Raw genomic sequence first — 16,728 nt, 5'->3', positions numbered from 1 at the left:
TGATAAATTAATGAATTTAAGCCTCCAGTTTAACTTTAAATAGGATGTTTTGGCTGCCACCAGTGTGTTACGTCTTCTTTCTAACACACATCCACTTCTCCCAATAAGGCAGCAGCCCTGCTCCATCAGACAGGCCCTCTTCCTCAGTCGGAGCTCGGGCGGAGCAGGTGGGCCGCTGTCAACAGACGCTCAAATATACTTGGCTGGTGATTTGAGAGAGATTATTCATTTATGTCACCAGGCACATCCAAGACTTCTGAAATTTACTGCTGCTGTTCTGGGTCATCCCTCCTTCCTTTGGAGAAAAGTTTAAATGGATGTGTTGGTGACACTTTGCAAGACTTAGCATGCTTATGAAACAAAACCCTGCAGATTTTTTGAGGGTTCATTGAAGCTGAGGCCACACACTTGCTGTTATCTCAGCCCTTCTTCTCTGCAGTGCCGTGTCCAAATAAAGGCTGCAGATATTGCTGCCATCGCCCTGACTGGAAGCTGCCCCATTCCACTGGCTTCAGAGTTTAAAGGCTACAGCTCCATTCCTCTTCAAGGCTGCACGCCGTGTATTTGGCATGCTCAGAATAAGCCCAATCATCTCCTATTACCCTCCTCTCGTGGATTGTTTGGTGTCACTTGCTCTTTGCCGGCTGGATTTGATGATTCTGCGCCTGCACTGGAAATGGATACAGTACTTTTGGCATGTGGTGTGTATGTTTCAACTCAATAGAGCTGGAACATCCAGTCATGAAGGTTGAGCTGTTTAGTCAGCTCTATCTTATTTATTGTGCTCTGGCGGTGAGGATTCTGTGGAGAAATTACACCAGCTCAGTGAATAATCGCTCCCCTACAGTTAAAATTCTAGCAGTGATGGAGGTAAACTGTCAGGGTTTCAGCTGGTCAGGCAAGACGGCATCAAATCCAAGTGACATTAGTCATTCATCTGACATTTGGATGCAGAAGTTGCCTCCGTATCAGATTATAGGGACGTCCGGACAGATTCATCCATCAGTTCCAGTGAAAGAAACTGCACAAGTCTCTCATGTTGAGACAGAAGCTCGGCTCATCCTCTTCAGTACTGGAAAGTTACCTGTCATTAAACATTGCTCCATAAGGGGTCACGACCTGCTAAACCTTATGGATCCAAAGATGCTCAAGAGGACAGCTCTACGCAAAGAACATGAGTGGAGGCACCATCTGTCCATCTCTTCTTTTTTTTTTTACTCAGCACAGAATGTGTTTTTTATTCCATTCACCTCTCCTCCTCCTCCTTCTCCTACGTTTCCTTGACCCGACTGAGAGCCAGAGATGGACTGAATGGTGGTGTTGTTGTCTCCTGGAAACAACATCCTGATGCTGTCTGGGTGTGGAAAAGCAGAACTCCAGCATCAGTGATTTTGTTGCTGGGGGAGAGCAAAATCTGCAAGAAAAGTACAAAATGAAACAGTTTTTTTTTTAAAGAATCAGCGAAACAAATATCTCAAAGATGTTTTTTTAGGTATTGTATATCATAGAAAACACCCAATTACTATAACTTAAATCCGAAAGACTAAAAACAGTTGCTATTTGTCGTTTAACCAATAGAGGGAAGCACTGTTCCCTCACCTGGCAAAGCAGAAGGCAGGACTCAAAAAAAGAGAAATTCAATCTTAAAACTCATCACATTCAGATGTCTTCTTTTGTAATGTAAAACTACACATTCAACTTTGTTGTCTGGATGTGTCGCATCTGCTGTATGAGTAATTAACCCTTATTTTGTTAAACAGTAAGATGTTTTGGCAGCTTTATGAAGTGTTTTTGGTGGATTGAGTGCTGACTGAATTGTATTCGGGGTTTCTTTTTCTTTTTTTTAATCTTATGCCCTGCACCCATAGACATAAGGTGAATAAGAGGCGACCCCTGAAGGGACATGCCGAAAGGTGAACCTGGGTGTGACAGTAACTACATCAAAGACTTTCTACATTTGGGCAGAGCCATCAGCTTCTGTTTGTTGTCTAGATTTATTCCAGACACTCTATCATTTAATCTTAAAAATCCCTGTCTGAACATCTTTTGATCTATTTTCAAAATGTTTCCAGTTTTCATTTAATTAAGATGCCATTTTTTGCCCAAAAAACCTCCAAACAAAACTTGTTTTCTAGGGACATGGTTTCTGTGGAGTGGCAGCAGTATATTCCAAAGTTCACCTCTGAGTTGTGGGTTGGGACTAATGCGTGGAGCAACTCCATCCCCTCTTCCCCTCCCCGACGCTGAGAGCTCGGAGCAGGGAGCGTGTGACGCATTTTCTTTGTCCTTTTCCAGATTGTGTTTGTTCGTCTCCTCCTGATTCACAACAATTATCAGACATTCTCCGAAGTTTCAAGCTTAATATGTCCTCCTTCGTCAGAAAAATGCAACCAAGAACACCATTTACATCAGAGTGGGTCTTCAAGATTTATGTCAATGAAATCTAAAGATGGATAAACAGTAACGACAGCGGGGGTGTCGATGAGTTTGGCCGCTGTGTTACATTAGACGGGTGGTTATCGATCGCGCTCTGCTGCAGGAAGGCCACCAGCTTTCCGGGAGAGAGCTGGAAATGTGAGCTCTTCGTCCTTTCTTTGCCCTCACATCCTTTTCATCCTGGCTTTTGCTCCTGCACTTTTTGCACCCCCCCACCCCACCCTATCCCATTTGCAATGTGTCCCCTCTCTCCATGTGCATCCTGCCTTCAGAAAGCTGGCCCGTGTAGAGGAGCATGGCTGCAGCAGAGAGAAGAATGCACGGTGAGTAGATGAATTTGCTGCTGTATCTTGTTGTGGTTGCAGAGACGTTGTGCTGCAACACATCTTACAGCACTAGTCGTGATGCAGCAGAATTTACAGGCAGTGTCTGCTAGTTTAGATGCATGCTCTTCTCTATTTTTACAGAGCTGAAAAATATTAACGTTGGAGCCACGCTGGTCATTAGAAAAGATGGTTTGAGCTGGTTTTCCGGACACAAAATCGCCAGAAGGTATGGTGCAAATTACAGCTGTGAGTGTCTGCCTTTCCGTTGTGGAACCTTTTTGGTTGTTTGCTTAAGTCTTAGAACCTGTTTTTTCCCCTGAGCCCCTCCACCTGTTACACAATAAGGTGTAAATGTACCCAAACGGAGCAGATTACAAGCTTTACGGCCTACAGCATGCATGTGTTTGTGTGTCTTTTTACATCCTTTACGTCACGATGGCTGTGACTCAGCTCCTATCTTCCTTTCCTGAGTCACTCGCCCAGCGGTTGCTTGGTTACCACAGACCGGAGAAAGTTTCCTCTTGCGTCTTTGTCCCTGCAGATGGACAGGCTCTTATATTTATTCAGGCGCAGGAGTGAGTGGCCGGTATTGGTGTGCACGGCTGCATTTGTGTTTCATCAGGGTTAGTGCACCCTGTTGTGGAAAATGGACGGCATACTTTGGCTCATCCAACCATTCCAAGTGTGGCCAAAAAAATCCGGAAGCTTGAGCTTGGAGAGGACATGTCTTCACTCAGTCCTTTAACAGCATGTTGCTTGTTGTGTTTCTTTTTACTCTACATTTTTAAGTATTTGAGCTTCCTTAAGTGTTTTAAATTATGATACACCTGCTTTTACGACACAGTGGAGCTTCTCCCAAAGACTTTCCAGTGTCTTAGAAGCACACAGAGGTCAAGAAATCCTTTTATTTTCAAAACACACAGGCTAAATGTGGCTTTTTTGCAAATTTTCAGACCAGCAGGTTAAAATAAAGAGCTGCACAGATACTTTTCAGACATCTTAACACAGAAAGATTGAAATCTTTCAATTTTAAAAGTTAACCTGGTTTGTCTTAACTAACCACTCCGATTATCTTTTGATTAATGTTTGATCTATTTTCAAAGTGTTTCTAAGAAGTGTAATTTCTTGGCTAATTTATATTTTATTTATATACGTCCTCCATCATCAGACAAATGCCACAAGAACATGTTAAAAACACTAAAAACACAAGCCTGTGTTACACAGCCACCATAAACATTTTGCGCATTTTGCACAGATGAAATTGGGTCATACATGAATATACGGGCAAAAAATGAGAAAAGTTGTGGTCACAAATGTGTCACGAATAAACCACGGAAGAAGTACGAATAAACCACGCAAAGACCACGTAAATTAACATAGAAAATGAACCGTACGTGATTATTCCATATGCGGTTCATTAGTGACTCGTGCATCAATTATGTCATTTGAACGTGCACCATCACATGTGTAATATAAATGTTATACATCTGTGGTACATGCGTCTGTTAGATATACGTAAAAAGGTGGTGGAAAGCCAAAAATTTGCGTATGCATCTTGCAAAAATCAGGCACAGTTGCTCAAGATTTACATAATCATTGCGTCTAAACTAAGTAAAATATGCATAAACTGCAAATTTTCAATCAACCAAAAAATTTTAAACAGCTCAAAACCGAATTTCACGTCGGCAGAAACCTTCGACGGACATCTGCGCACATCGACGAATCACGAACGCCAGAAATACGAAAGATCTAATGTGGAAACTGGGCAAAACACCGCCTTTATGCCAGAAAATGTGGCATATGAATGAAAAAATCCTCAAAGACACTGAGCCACTTCAGGCGGGTGAAAACCCTTCTCTTTCTTGAAATATTGCCACCCGCTGGTCATGAATGAGATTATGGTAAAAAAAAAAAAAACGAACATGGACAAAAAAACACTGCTCGCCTCAAGCAAAATTAGACCATTTCCAGATGGTGCAGTTTATTTTTTTTTGTTCAGGCAGAAGCCTTTTGCTTTGATTTAATGTGCAAACCCTTCAAAATACTGCTGATGGTGCTAGTTATCTCTAGGGGAATCAATTTAGGTAAATTAACAGCAAATGGTTATTTTTATCGTGCTCAGAAAGTCTTTATTGGTCGGGATCTTAGTCAGTCATGCCCAATAATTTAAAAACAAAAACCAAAAACCTACAGTTGGAGTCTGTTTTTAGCAGAGTTGTACTTAATAATTTGCAGTTAAAGAATAAAATGTCAACTTTTGATCTTTTTAATTTGCTTTGAGAAGCATGTTGGCCCAGTTTTTGTGTTAAGTTGTATTGCTAAGTTGTGGCAATACAAGGTTTTGAAATCAAGACTGATGCATGAAGCTGCTGCCTCATGCCCCCCCCAGTCATCCATATTGCATGACGTATCAGACTTATAGTGGTAATTAAGCTGATCATTAGCGTGTTTGAAGGATCTGACTGAGTTGTTGTGAATCCCACATGCAGGGAGGCGGAGCCTTGTTGGTTGAAGTCCTCAGGTGAGACGGTGCAAACCGAAGAGGGGGAGCAACAAACACTCAGCTGCGCCCTCATTCTTCATCCCGACAAAAGAAACGTAAATAGGAGGCCGTGGAGACATACGGATCAAACACAGTGCTCCTGCTTTCCGTCATCTTCTCACCGTGGTTCTCAGAAAAAGCAGATCCAAGAATCAGTGTTTGCTTTTCCAGATCCAGTTCTCCCAGAATCCCCAGAAACTCAGAAAGGACACTTTTTAAGTGTTAAAAACGTTTCCAGTGTGGTTCCCAACAACTTGAATGTGTCAAACACACAAAACTCCATGAATAAGAATATAATTAATGGGTGCATCATTTTATGTGATGACTGGGAAGTTTTTCAGGATTGGAGGAAATTCACTGGACACCAATGGACCATGGATAACATGTTTGTATCAACTCTAAAGCCCTCCATCATCCAAAAGTCTTTAAGCCCTATTACTGAAGATGCTGCCAATGGAAATTTAATAAACCTTAGAAGTCATCTGCAAATCTGTCCAAATTCCAATGATCCAGACGAGTCAGTAGAGCAAGATGGAAACATAAAACGGAAGAAAAGCGTGTCCTTCGATGAAGACGTCACTGTGTACCTGTTTGATCAGGTACTTCTAATCCTTCTGCACTATGAAATCCTTGTCAAAAAAATTGTTATTTACCCCTGTTGGAGGACTTTTAAAAGTTTCTTTTAGATAAAAGTATGAAAGGTTAACTCAAAAACCAAAATAACAATCAGCAGAAGTCAGAGTTGCTTTGTAGTTTGAATCCAATCTTTCCTCCAAGGTCCCTCCTGTTGTTTTTATCTAATGTCCAACATTTAATATTGGGATTCCTCCAAGAAAACTTCAGTTTTACTTAACCAGGTTTCCTATGAATTAATTTGGATTGAGCTTCTTAAACTGACCGCTATTTTCTAAACTTTTTGGGTTTTTCTCATCTGTAAGTGTTTATAAACCTTTCAAGCTTTCCGTCATATTTAACTGTTTAAGGGTGGAAATAACTCTTGACCAGTATTGGATTATTCAAGCATAACAGTCTGTTGTGTTTTTGTTTAATGTTAGGAGACTCCAACAGTGGAGCTTCACTCTGGGTCCGACCCGTTTCTGCCATGCAGCTGTTTTCATCAGATGCAGACAGTTGAGGAAGACTCTGGTAGGATACTCACCACTCGCCGTTTCCGTCTCATCACCAGCAATCTACTGTCCAAAATCCAGGACAACAAAACAGTTTTAACACCAATTGTCCCCAAACATCACCAGGAAGTTTTCACACTTAACCCATTAAGATATATTTTATGAATCAAGCAGAAATTCACAGTTAAATTTTCACTAAATAAAACTGTCTTGTAAATAGAAATTGAAAAATAGAATACAGATATCAATTTAAAGAAGAAAAACACTCAGCTGCTAAAAAGCTGTAATAAAAAATGTTAAATATGTTTTCCGCGCTGACGGTTCCTTTCACGATACATTTTACTCTTCAATTATCAGTTTTGTCTCAAAAATTACTATCACAAGTGGAATTGAGTCACAAATATTGATTTCAAAGTAAATCTTGTCTGTTATTTGATAATAACTCCATATATAGTCCCATTATTCATCACATCTAGATGTGTGAAGTTTGTTCTCTGCAGCTGGTGGTATTATGTAGTGTAGTGCCTTGATCAGTTCATGGTAAATGGTAAATGGTAAATGGTAAATGGTAAATGGCGTATACTTATTTAGCGCTTTCTATCTTCTTTCGAAGGCCCAAAGCGCTTTACAGTCACAGTCCCATTCACCCATAGACACACACATTCACACACTGACAGCGGCTCCGCTGCCGAACACTGGCGCCAACCTCCCACCAGAGGCAAGATGGGGTTCAGTGTCTTGGGCGTGCAAGGCGGGAATTGAACCTGCATTCTTACGATCATGGGTCGACCGCCCACATAATCATACTCATAGGGTTGGGGTGTCTGGTCCAAAGTCTGAGCAAGTTTTTCTTTTTTTTCCGGAATCCATTTTTTTAAGGATTTTTTTTTTTACCAAGAAGGAGGGTCTAAGGGAAGGGATGTCCAGTTTAGTTTAGTTTAGTTTAGTTTAGTTTAGTTTAGTTTAGTTTAGTTTAGTTTAGTTTAGTTTAGTTTAGTTTAGTTTAGTTTAGTTTAGTTTAGTTTAGTTTAGTTTAGTTTAGTTTAGTTTTGTTTTGTTTTGTTTTGTTTAGTTTAAAATTTACTTATTGAATTATATGAATTCATGATCCTTATGATTTTATGTTTACTATACAATTACTGGTATGTAGCCCATTGAGATGACTGTTGTTGCAATATTGGGTTATATAAAGAAAATTGAATTGAATTGGATCGAATTGCAGAACGAATCTGCCAACAGCACACATCAAAAATTACGAGGAACAGACACAGTGCAGCGTAAAAACAAATCAAACAGCATCTTTCGGCAAGTGTCACAACAAATTAGGTCCACTAGACAATAAAACCGGTGAAGAAAACTCCTGATATTTCATTGATGTGCTCATTTCCTGCAGGTTGGGAGTGGGAAGATGACTTTCAGGCGTTGGAGAACACCCCTTATTTTCAGACTGCTATGGACCCTCACTCTGTCTCCCTGCCATCCCTGGATTGGACTTCCCCGTCCAGGCCGAAGAACCGGTCTGTGTCCCACACCTGCCTGGTCCTGACCTATGTCACTGAGTCAGACCTTGAGCTGTGAGGCAAAAGGTGGGTGACACACACACACACACACACACACACGTGCATGTGGCATATTTTGTGACAGGGCAGTGGTCAAAGCAACTTCCCTGTCATGACGCCTTCCTCCAGCCAAAGGCCACCTCACTGTCACCATGGCCTCGTGTGACATCCACGCTTGTTTTTCTTGCAGGCAGCCAGCCTTGATCTCATGGAAAAACTGACTAATCGTCCAGATCTTCAGCTCTAGCTCACCTCCCTCTCTTTTTATGAGTCAGGGATTTTAATGCCCTTTCTTCCGCCGCTCTGTGCTACAGATGGATTCATGACATCACAGTTGAGCAGCTCCGTGTAACGGAGGACTGAGCTTTTGCAGTTGTTGGCATGACACAGTCTGTGTTTGACGCGAGCTGCTGTGATGTGACAAAGCAGCCAGTTGCATAACAGAGTTGGTATCTTTCCAGCTGCAAGCAAAGCTCTTCAGAAAGTAAGTGACATAGTAAGTGGAACTATTATCTGAATCCATCTCTGTAATTTAAAAGCCGATAGTTTTGTTAAAAACCAGCCTGCTGGTGAACATATCTCTTTGTTGAAGTGGATTCAACTCTGAATTTATCTGCAGCTGTGACAAAATAAACAGTGCTGGTCTGAGGGCCAAAGCAGGCAGAAATTGAGTAAACTAAAGGAAAAGATAATGTTTCCAGTGACCGCTTTGGATGATTAGATACCTGAGAGGGGATAGAAACTTGGCAGGACAAGTGGGGATTTGTATGGATATGGGTACCCACACATGGTGGCCATCATTTATGTAAGCACTACCATCTGATCTCAGTATTTAAGGCACAAGTGAACAATTTTGTGGTGCTTCTGGGCTTAGTTTCGTGGGTCCTCACAATGCACTAAATGTTAGTACTTCTTCCAAAAGGATAAAGTCCCCGACTGTAAAATCTTGAGGACCAGACTGGATGTCCTCACGGTCCCCACGCTCCTTCCCGGAAACCTTGACCTAAATCTAATAGTAAAAAATTGATGCTTGATCTTGAGTTTTATCCCAAACTTACTCTAAAATTAACCCAAGTTGTAACTTTTAACCTTTGAAGTTGCAAGAACTGTTTAACTATAAATGTTGTACACTTGTATCACGTTTTCCCACCCTCCTTGAAGGCCTAAAGCGCTTTACAGTCGCGCAAATTCCCACACTGATGGCGAACCGAACACTGGCGCCAACCTATAACCACTAGAGGCAATGTGGGGTTCAGTGTCTTGCCCAAGGGCACTTTAACATATGGCCAGGCAAGGTTGGAATCAAACCTAGTCGCCCGCCATAACGCTTCACCACGGCCGCCCCACGTAATATTTTATCACCAAATGTTGTAGTCAACTGACACCTTTGCTGATCTTAAAAGCGTCTACATTTTGTAAAAACTTGTCCGAACATCCACTTTTCTTATTATCTTTTTGTGGTCCATTGCCATTTGGGATTTTCTTTACTTTATCTCAAATGACTGCCTAATCCTTGCTTTCTGGTGATAACTCTATGAATTGAACAGTAATCTAGCAATTGGTTGGTTGTGTCCAACTTTCCTATGTGCCAATAATAGTAATCTGTCAGTTTGGACAAGCTCATCCAGTAAATGCAACATAATGTGGAAACTGTTAACGGTAGAAACAGTCGTCATAACTATAAATGTGCCCTGTTATCTGTCAACAGTTGATTATCAGACATATTTAAATGCATCTCCACATGTTAGGGGTGTGTGCATCTTTTCCTGGGGTACATCCGGGAAGGCGCTATGACAACACTGAGCGATAGAGCAGCTGCTCTTTGCAACTCAGTTTACTGCGTAAATATTACTTAAAGCAATTCCTGATCATGCCCCCAGAAAAAAAACTCCCAGTGATGGACAAATCTGATGATATCAAGAAGTTGCTTGATTTCCTGCTGGAAGAAGTTAGAACCTTTCATATGATTTGATTTGCATCTCCATTCATAAACCACGAATCGATACATAAAAAAATTAGTGGCCGTATAATGCAGTCCATTTTTGTTACCTAAATGGATACAATCTATATTTTCATTTCTTTTTTGGCGTTCAAAACTGTAAATAAAAATGCTTTTTAACAGAGGAAATCTTTATTGGCGCTTTTTTATTTTAATCGCAAAAATACAATGTCTTTAATATAAAAATATAAAAGCTGCAAACAAACAAACAAAAAAAATCCCCTTGGGGTTTTTTGTGTTTAAAAGGTGTATGTTCAGGTATCGATTAAAGTGCTGGGAAAAAAAAGCTCTCATATGTTTCGTACACAACACACATCCCTAGCTGTGGTTCACCTTTAATCAATTGTAATTGACCCGACTTGGTAGAAGCCAGCTTGTGATTGGATGTCTTTATGTTTGCATTACATGTACTTAAAAAGACAGCAGCAAAGAAAGTAGCGACACAACAGAAGGAGAAACTGACAAAGTTTGCCAGAAACTGATTACTGTATTTTCTGTTGTATAAGTCGCACCAGAGTATAAGTCACAGGAGCTGAAAAATCCATAAGAAAAAACATCTATAAGTCACTATGTAGTAAAAATAGCACCAGACTATAAGTCGCAGGAGCCAAAAATGCACAAAAAATGAGAGAAAAACATCTATAAGTTACTCTGGAGTATAAGTTGTACCAGAGTATAAGTCATGGTATCTGAAAAGTGCATAATAAAGAAGAAAAAAGCATATATAAGTCAGTTTTTTAAAATGTTTTTTAAAATCACATCTGCATTCTCTCAGTACTAGATCGATTTTCTTTTACTCAAATCTGTTACCCTTATACATCTCCAGTACATGTAGAATCACATGTCTATCTTCTCACAGGTCCTCAAAGCTTCAGCATGAAGCTCAATCTTTGACCAGAAATCTTCTCTGTAAGTTGCCACAGTGCGACTGTGCAAATAGATTCATGTTCCCACAACATTAGTAAGCACACACACACACACACACACCAGCACCCCCCTCAATCCACCCAGCACACAAACACACACAGGAGCTGATCAAGGACATCAAAACCAAAAGTCAGCAGCTGTTTGCCTTAAAAAGCTGGGAGATCTGCAGCTGCACCACCAAGTCCCTGTGATTCCACAAACACAGACTCGTCTTATTTGACTCAGTTTATTTCATTTGAAGTTTTATTTTCACTTTTGAGTACTTTTTGGTTTATTTTGTCTTATTTCTGTTTAGAGGGTTACTGCTGGACCAAATTCCCTCAGAGTAAAAGGTCACAAACATTAACTTAATGTTTTCTGCTATTTTTTTTCCATTAAAATGATGTTTATTTTTGTAATTATTCAACTTCCAACCCAGCTTTTGGCTGCCCTGACTCCAATTTTTAGAGTAACTCTGCAGCATTTGGGTCTGAAAAAGATTTGGAAGCTAAGCTGTCACTCAGAATCACTTGTCACTCACTGGGAAGCTCCACCCACAAGCCAAATTTAAAATAAATGTTTTAAAAGAACAACTACTAGACTGAATTCCTTTTGTTTTGTGTTTTAAGCATTTTAAGATGTTATCAACATGTCAAAATGATTGTAAAGCGTTACGGTGGAGAAGCCTTTTTTCAATTTCATTTTCTAAAGAAGAACCACTTGAGGTTCTGGTGACTTTCTTGCTGTTTCAGTTCATTGTGACACATTGTGGTGCATGCTCAGTACGCATCACTGAGTGGACACCTCCCTGCTTCTGCTCTATCTACATCAAGAAGAGGTAATCCCAACTGCCAACAGCTGCCTGCGGGTCAAACTGACAAAGTGGGATTATTCCAGATCACACATCCATGTTTGGCCGGGGCGTATTTGAGCAATGTTTTACCACTTGGCCTGTGATGTTTATTCAGACCTTTTGTGGTTTGAGGGTGTGCATCAGTTTGCTTTGCTGTCTCATTACAGAAGAGACAGACTGCAAAAAACGTTTAGCAGCAAGTAAACAAAGGGGATCTACCTCTCTGCTGTCAGAAAAGTCGACTGTATTCAAATCAGGCAGGGCCGATGGAAATGAGGTTGGCTTTTTACTGAGCCTTCAAAATGACAATGAGCAGCAACGTCTCCAGCCGTCCTTTTCCACCCGAAAAACTGAGTAGATTTCCAAAATGGAAAATAATATGATGACAATTTAACTTGACTCCACCGGCTTTGTTTGAAATTTATACTTGCTTAAGTGAAATGTGATCCAGGAAACATTAAAGTTTCCACAAAAGAAAATTATCTATAAGGAGAAAAGCAAAATGAAATGACACTTGGCAGTTTTCAGTTTTATTGACTATTATTGTTGTAAGACATTGTGCCCAAAGTTAAAAAAGCAAAATATCTTTTTATTTTTCTTATTTTGATAAATTATAACATCTCTGTTTATATTCGCTTCTTTTTAAAATAGTTACCGGTACTTATGCTAAAATTAGGTGCTTGGAGATTTGAAAAAATAAAAAACAGAATTTTTGGTCTTTGGAACTAAAGAGAAAAACGGTAGGAGGTCACAACAGAGCTTCAATCAATTTATAAAAAACATCCAACCAGGCAGGAACTAGGGTGTAGTTTTGGACACAGATCTAAATATTTGGAAACACATAAAGGCACAAAATCAGATAACATCATCTTTGAGGTTTAAAGATCTGATGTCTAAGCAGGACCAGGAAAAACCAGACTTTAAAGTTCGGTTGCTGGTTTATCAAGCTTTGAATGGTTTAGCACCAAAAATACATGATTGATGACCCAGTATGTACCAGCCAGACCTCACAGTCATCTGAAACCGGTCTGTTGTCAGTTCCTAGGGTCAAACCTAAAAACATGGATAAGTTGCATTCAGCTGCTCCACAGATCTGGAATATCTATCCGTCTTCTTCCGCTCATCCAGGATCAGGTCATGGGGGCAACAGTCTAAGCTAACATACCCAGACTTCCTTCTCCCTGGCCACTTCCTCCAGCTCATCTAGGGGGACCCCAAAACATTCCCGGCCAGCCGCGAGATGTATGGTCTCTCCAGCGTGTTCTGGGTCTTCCCCGGGGCTTCTGCTCAGTGGGACATGCATCCAGACTAGATGCCTCACTCTCTGATCTTTCCTCTGGGTGAACAAGTTTCAAAGACATTTAAACTCCTCCACTTGAGGCAAGACCACTCCACCCACCCAGGGAGGGCAAACTACCTTTCTCCGGTCAAGAACCATGGCCTCAGACTTAGCAGTGCTGACCCTCATCCCAGCCGCTTCACTCTGTGCTGCAAACCGCCCCGATGGACGCTGGAGGTCTTGGAATAGAATTCCAAAACAGCCTTAAGCTACAGACACACTGTGACGCGCATTCAAATCGCGTAAGGTTCTTGAATGCGCATTCAGTCCCCAGTGTTCACACTGAACAAGCAGAGAGGGACTTCATCTTCTTTTTCTAGTGTTTACTAGCGCATGTCCATCATTTCAATCCAGGTTTACACCTGTTCTCTGCTACATTTGAGTAGTTTTTTGTCAGAAGGTTACATCCGGACTTTAACTTTAAGCTTACCTAAAATGTCTCCACATTTTCTTTTAATTTAATGATCTCTTCTTTAATACTTTTTGTAAATGTTTACATTAATGCATAAAGCGCCAAAGTGTATTTCTACACAAAATGTGCTATACAAATAAACTTGCCTTGCCTTAATTTAGTCATAATTTCTTTTGCTTTGGTAATAAAAACAGTGAAATATAAACATTTTATGGTTTTAAACGTCCTGATTTTTAATTTTTTTTCAATCTGCAAATGTTTGAGCGTATTTCGAATATTGATAAATGAATCTATGGTGAGCCGTTTTAATGTAAACTGTTGCTTTTGGCTGCTGCCGTTGGCCTGCCTCTGTCTGTGTGAGTTGAGGGTGTGAATCCTGCCTGTGTGGACTCTCCCGGTGAGGGCACAGTGGGCTGGCTCTGTGATTGGCCGAGCAGCGCGACGTGTCCATCAGTCGGCCGCGAGTTGCGCACATGTGACAGTTATCTGCGTGCGTCCGCGGTGCGCTGACGCTCCACCGCCGTCTCCTTCCACTCTCTCTGCGCGCCGACTTTTACGCACTTTCGTGGCCGGATGCGTTTTTCCACGAACACTCAGAGGCAAGACGGGCAGTCTACCTTCCACAGTAAGAGTCCTCTTCCCTCTGCGTGTTGCTTTTATGTCTGCTGCTTTGTGCGCCTTCTTTCTGAGGTGTCAGGTCCAACTCTGTTGTAAACTAGGGAAAAAGAATGATATAGACAGTCCTAGTCAGTCTTTCCTCCCTAATCTATGCAAAACCACTTTTTCTATCAATCCTTGGGTTTGCATAGCTCGTAAAAGCACATTTGAATCTAGAGTAACTTCTTTTCTTGTTCCATTATTGAGAATAAATTAGGTCTGGTTAATTTGTAGGGTCTGCTGTGGCTGTATCCTGGCTGTTCTCGCTTTTTGTGAGTGTAACTTGAAATTATTATCTCAGCTGATCGAAAAAGACAAGCAAAGACTAACAGAGTTTTCTCACTGCAGGTTTAGGATGCAAAACTGGAGAAAAGTCTTCTTTTAGACTATAAAGACCTACGTGTTCTGTCTCTCTGCCCTCCAGGTTAATTCAAGCTGAGGTCCTTCAAAGGGAGCAGCAGGATGAAATGCAAAAGAAAGGCAGGGAAACCCTCCAGGAGGCCCTGGTCCGACCCGGAGCCAGAACTTGAACCAGACACAGAGCCAGGCTCCAGTGAACAGGAAGGCTCCGAAGCCTCGGTCCGGATCGGTGACTCCTGGAGGGGATCTTTGAGGAGCAGGGAGGGGAGACGTCAGGGTGGAGTGGGTGGAGGCCGCCGGCGCAGACAACACGGCTCCAGCACCAAAGAGCGCAGCATCAGACGGCTGGAGAGTAACGAGCGGGAGCGCCAGCGCATGCACAAACTCAACAACGCCTTCCAGGCCCTGCGGGAGGCCATCCCACACGTCAAGACGGACAAGAAGCTGTCCAAGATCGAGACTCTGACCTTGGCTAAGAATTACATCAAAGCTCTAACCACCATCATCCTGGACATGTCGGGGGCCTGCCTGCCTGCAGGCGGGGTCCCCTCAGAGGCCAGCACTGCCAAACTGCTTCAGTGCTACCAACAGCACCTGGAGGAGGAGGGCGAGGATGGTCTCACCCAGTACCTCACACAGATGCACAGCTTCAGCCAGGAGAAGTAGGATGAAAACTGTCAGACGGAGGTCAGAAGAATCCCTGTCTCTGGATTTGGACTGGATTCTGTTCCCCTCCTGGATACGGGACAAAATGCTTGAATGTAAGTGTGGTTTTGATGATCGTTGGCCTAAAGACTGCAGTGAAGTGGACCAGCATTAAGTGCATTCAGAACCGAAAAGGCTCATCTTCAGTGACGTTTCTCTGTGGGTTCAGGCGAGCAGTGGCCTTCTTCCCTTTTGTGTTTACTTCTGATTTAAATTTTTTTGGTAAAGTGGCAGTTTGAAAGACAAGCAGCTAATACTAATGTGAATATAATTGGCGATTGCTTTAGCTCCTAATCTATAAAATTGAAATTTGCGTTTAAAGACCAAAGACGGCTTTTGAAGTGTGTGCCATTCCTTTTGTTGTGTGGGCTCATCTTGAAGCAGGAAAGTCGAGGAAAAAACACTTGATTTAATGTCAATAAACACTTTTAGTTATTAAGATGTGATCATTTTTGGGATGCGGATGAAGAACAATATTTCACACTTAACACTAAACTTTTGCATGGAATGAGTCGCTTTTCAATAGAAACAGCTCTCCATTTAAGTCACTGCAACAATAACTTGAAAATTGACAAAAAAAATAATTTTTTTTCTCTTGCTGCTCAGTCATTGTACCATCATCTGACCAAAGGAAGAAGAGTTCAAACATTCTCCTGAGAAAGAGGAAGGTTCAGTTAAAAAACACCACAAGACTTTTACAAGTAATCCACTCTTTTCCACTTTAAACTAAAAAACACAAATCTGAATCTTAATAAAACTTAAGCCAGAAAGTGAGCATCAAAAGTTTTGTTGTTATGTTCAGTAAATAATTGTAATTTTTTGAACAAAAATTACTTTTTTTTTTTAAGACTGCCTTCTTTCACCTCCAAACTGATAGAATCTTCACCTATTTCACAACCAGGTTCCTGCAGACGTAAAAAAATACTTAAAAAATAATATTTAAAGACAATTTAGGAGGAAAAAAAATCAGTTTTCACTCTTTTTATCTTTTTCCTAAACGACTTATCTTTCAAAAAGGGGTGACACTTTCCTCGGCAAACACTGTAATGGTGTCAAAATGGGATCAAACGGAGCAGCTTTGGTCGTGAGCCGGAACTGAAACCATCTTTGCAGAGAGGATCGAATTACTGAAGCGGCCAAACCTCCTTCACCTGTTCTGAAGTCATTATTTCCTTTTCACAGGCAGGTTACGGAGCACAAAATACACGGCGAGCCAACAAGAAGGCTGAATCTTTTCCTCTACAAAAATAAACAGAGTTTTTAGAAAATAAAACTCATCTTCATTTAACTTTTAGGTGAGGTCTGAAAGAAACCACATCATTTGAATACATTTAACTTAAAACTATCATTGTTATAACTACAGCAGTGATAAGATCCACAGTAAAAGTGCACCATTAAAGACAGAAAAATAAATACATTTATGAGCATAAAGTTGTAAAGTTATGGAAAAGAATAGAGTCATAAATGTAGAATTTAAAATGTTGCTATTTTCTAATGTCACTGTGGA

General features: G+C 41.0%; 1 protein-coding gene and 1 non-coding gene across 7 annotated transcripts; both read left to right on the top strand.

Moving 5' to 3' along the window:
- The first annotated feature begins 1,315 nt into the window (after window positions 1-1,315).
- Window positions 1,316-1,417, top strand: mir338-2 (microRNA 338-2). The gene has a single exon (NR_107195.1). It is a non-coding gene; the product is annotated as a microRNA 338-2 (primary transcript).
- Window positions 1,418-2,247: 830 nt separating this feature from the next.
- On the top strand, window positions 2,248-15,660 carry LOC105356519 (class A basic helix-loop-helix protein 15). 6 transcript variants are annotated; one of them, XM_011487881.3, is made up of 6 exons: window positions 2,248-2,759; window positions 2,904-2,988; window positions 5,252-5,903; window positions 6,360-6,450; window positions 7,825-8,017; window positions 8,181-9,091. In XM_011487881.3, exons 1-5 carry the CDS (start codon window positions 2,732-2,734, stop codon window positions 8,007-8,009), a joined length of 1,041 nt encoding a protein of 346 aa, XP_011486183.1. In that variant the 5' UTR covers window positions 2,248-2,731; the 3' UTR covers window positions 8,010-8,017; window positions 8,181-9,091. The 6 variants fall into 6 exon arrangements, with proteins under 6 accessions (XP_011486183.1, XP_020567923.1, XP_020567926.1 ...); XM_020712264.2 differs by lacking the exon at window positions 8,181-9,091 and adding an exon at window positions 14,581-15,660 and having other exon boundaries at window positions 2,315-2,759; XM_020712267.2 differs by lacking the exons at window positions 5,252-5,903; window positions 8,181-9,091 and adding an exon at window positions 14,581-15,660 and having other exon boundaries at window positions 2,315-2,759.
- Window positions 15,661-16,728: the final 1,068 nt, after the last annotated feature.

The sequence above is a fragment of the Oryzias latipes genome, chromosome 19 (genome assembly GCF_002234675.1).
Source record: "Oryzias latipes chromosome 19, ASM223467v1".
NCBI classification, from domain to species: domain Eukaryota; kingdom Metazoa; phylum Chordata; class Actinopteri; order Beloniformes; family Adrianichthyidae; genus Oryzias; species Oryzias latipes.
The sequence above is the reverse complement of the archived record's forward strand: the minus strand, read 5'-3'. Positions and strand labels throughout refer to the sequence as shown.

Coding starts and splice junctions, on each gene's coding strand:
- LOC105356519 (XM_011487881.3), top strand. CDS start 2,732: ATGGCTGCAGCAGAGAGAAGAATGCACG. Junction 2,760..2,903: donor AGCAGAGAGAAGAATGCACG/GTGAGTAGATGA, acceptor CTATTTTTACAG/AGCTGAAAAATATTAACGTT. Junction 5,904..6,359: donor CTGTGTACCTGTTTGATCAG/GTACTTCTAATC, acceptor GTTTAATGTTAG/GAGACTCCAACAGTGGAGCT.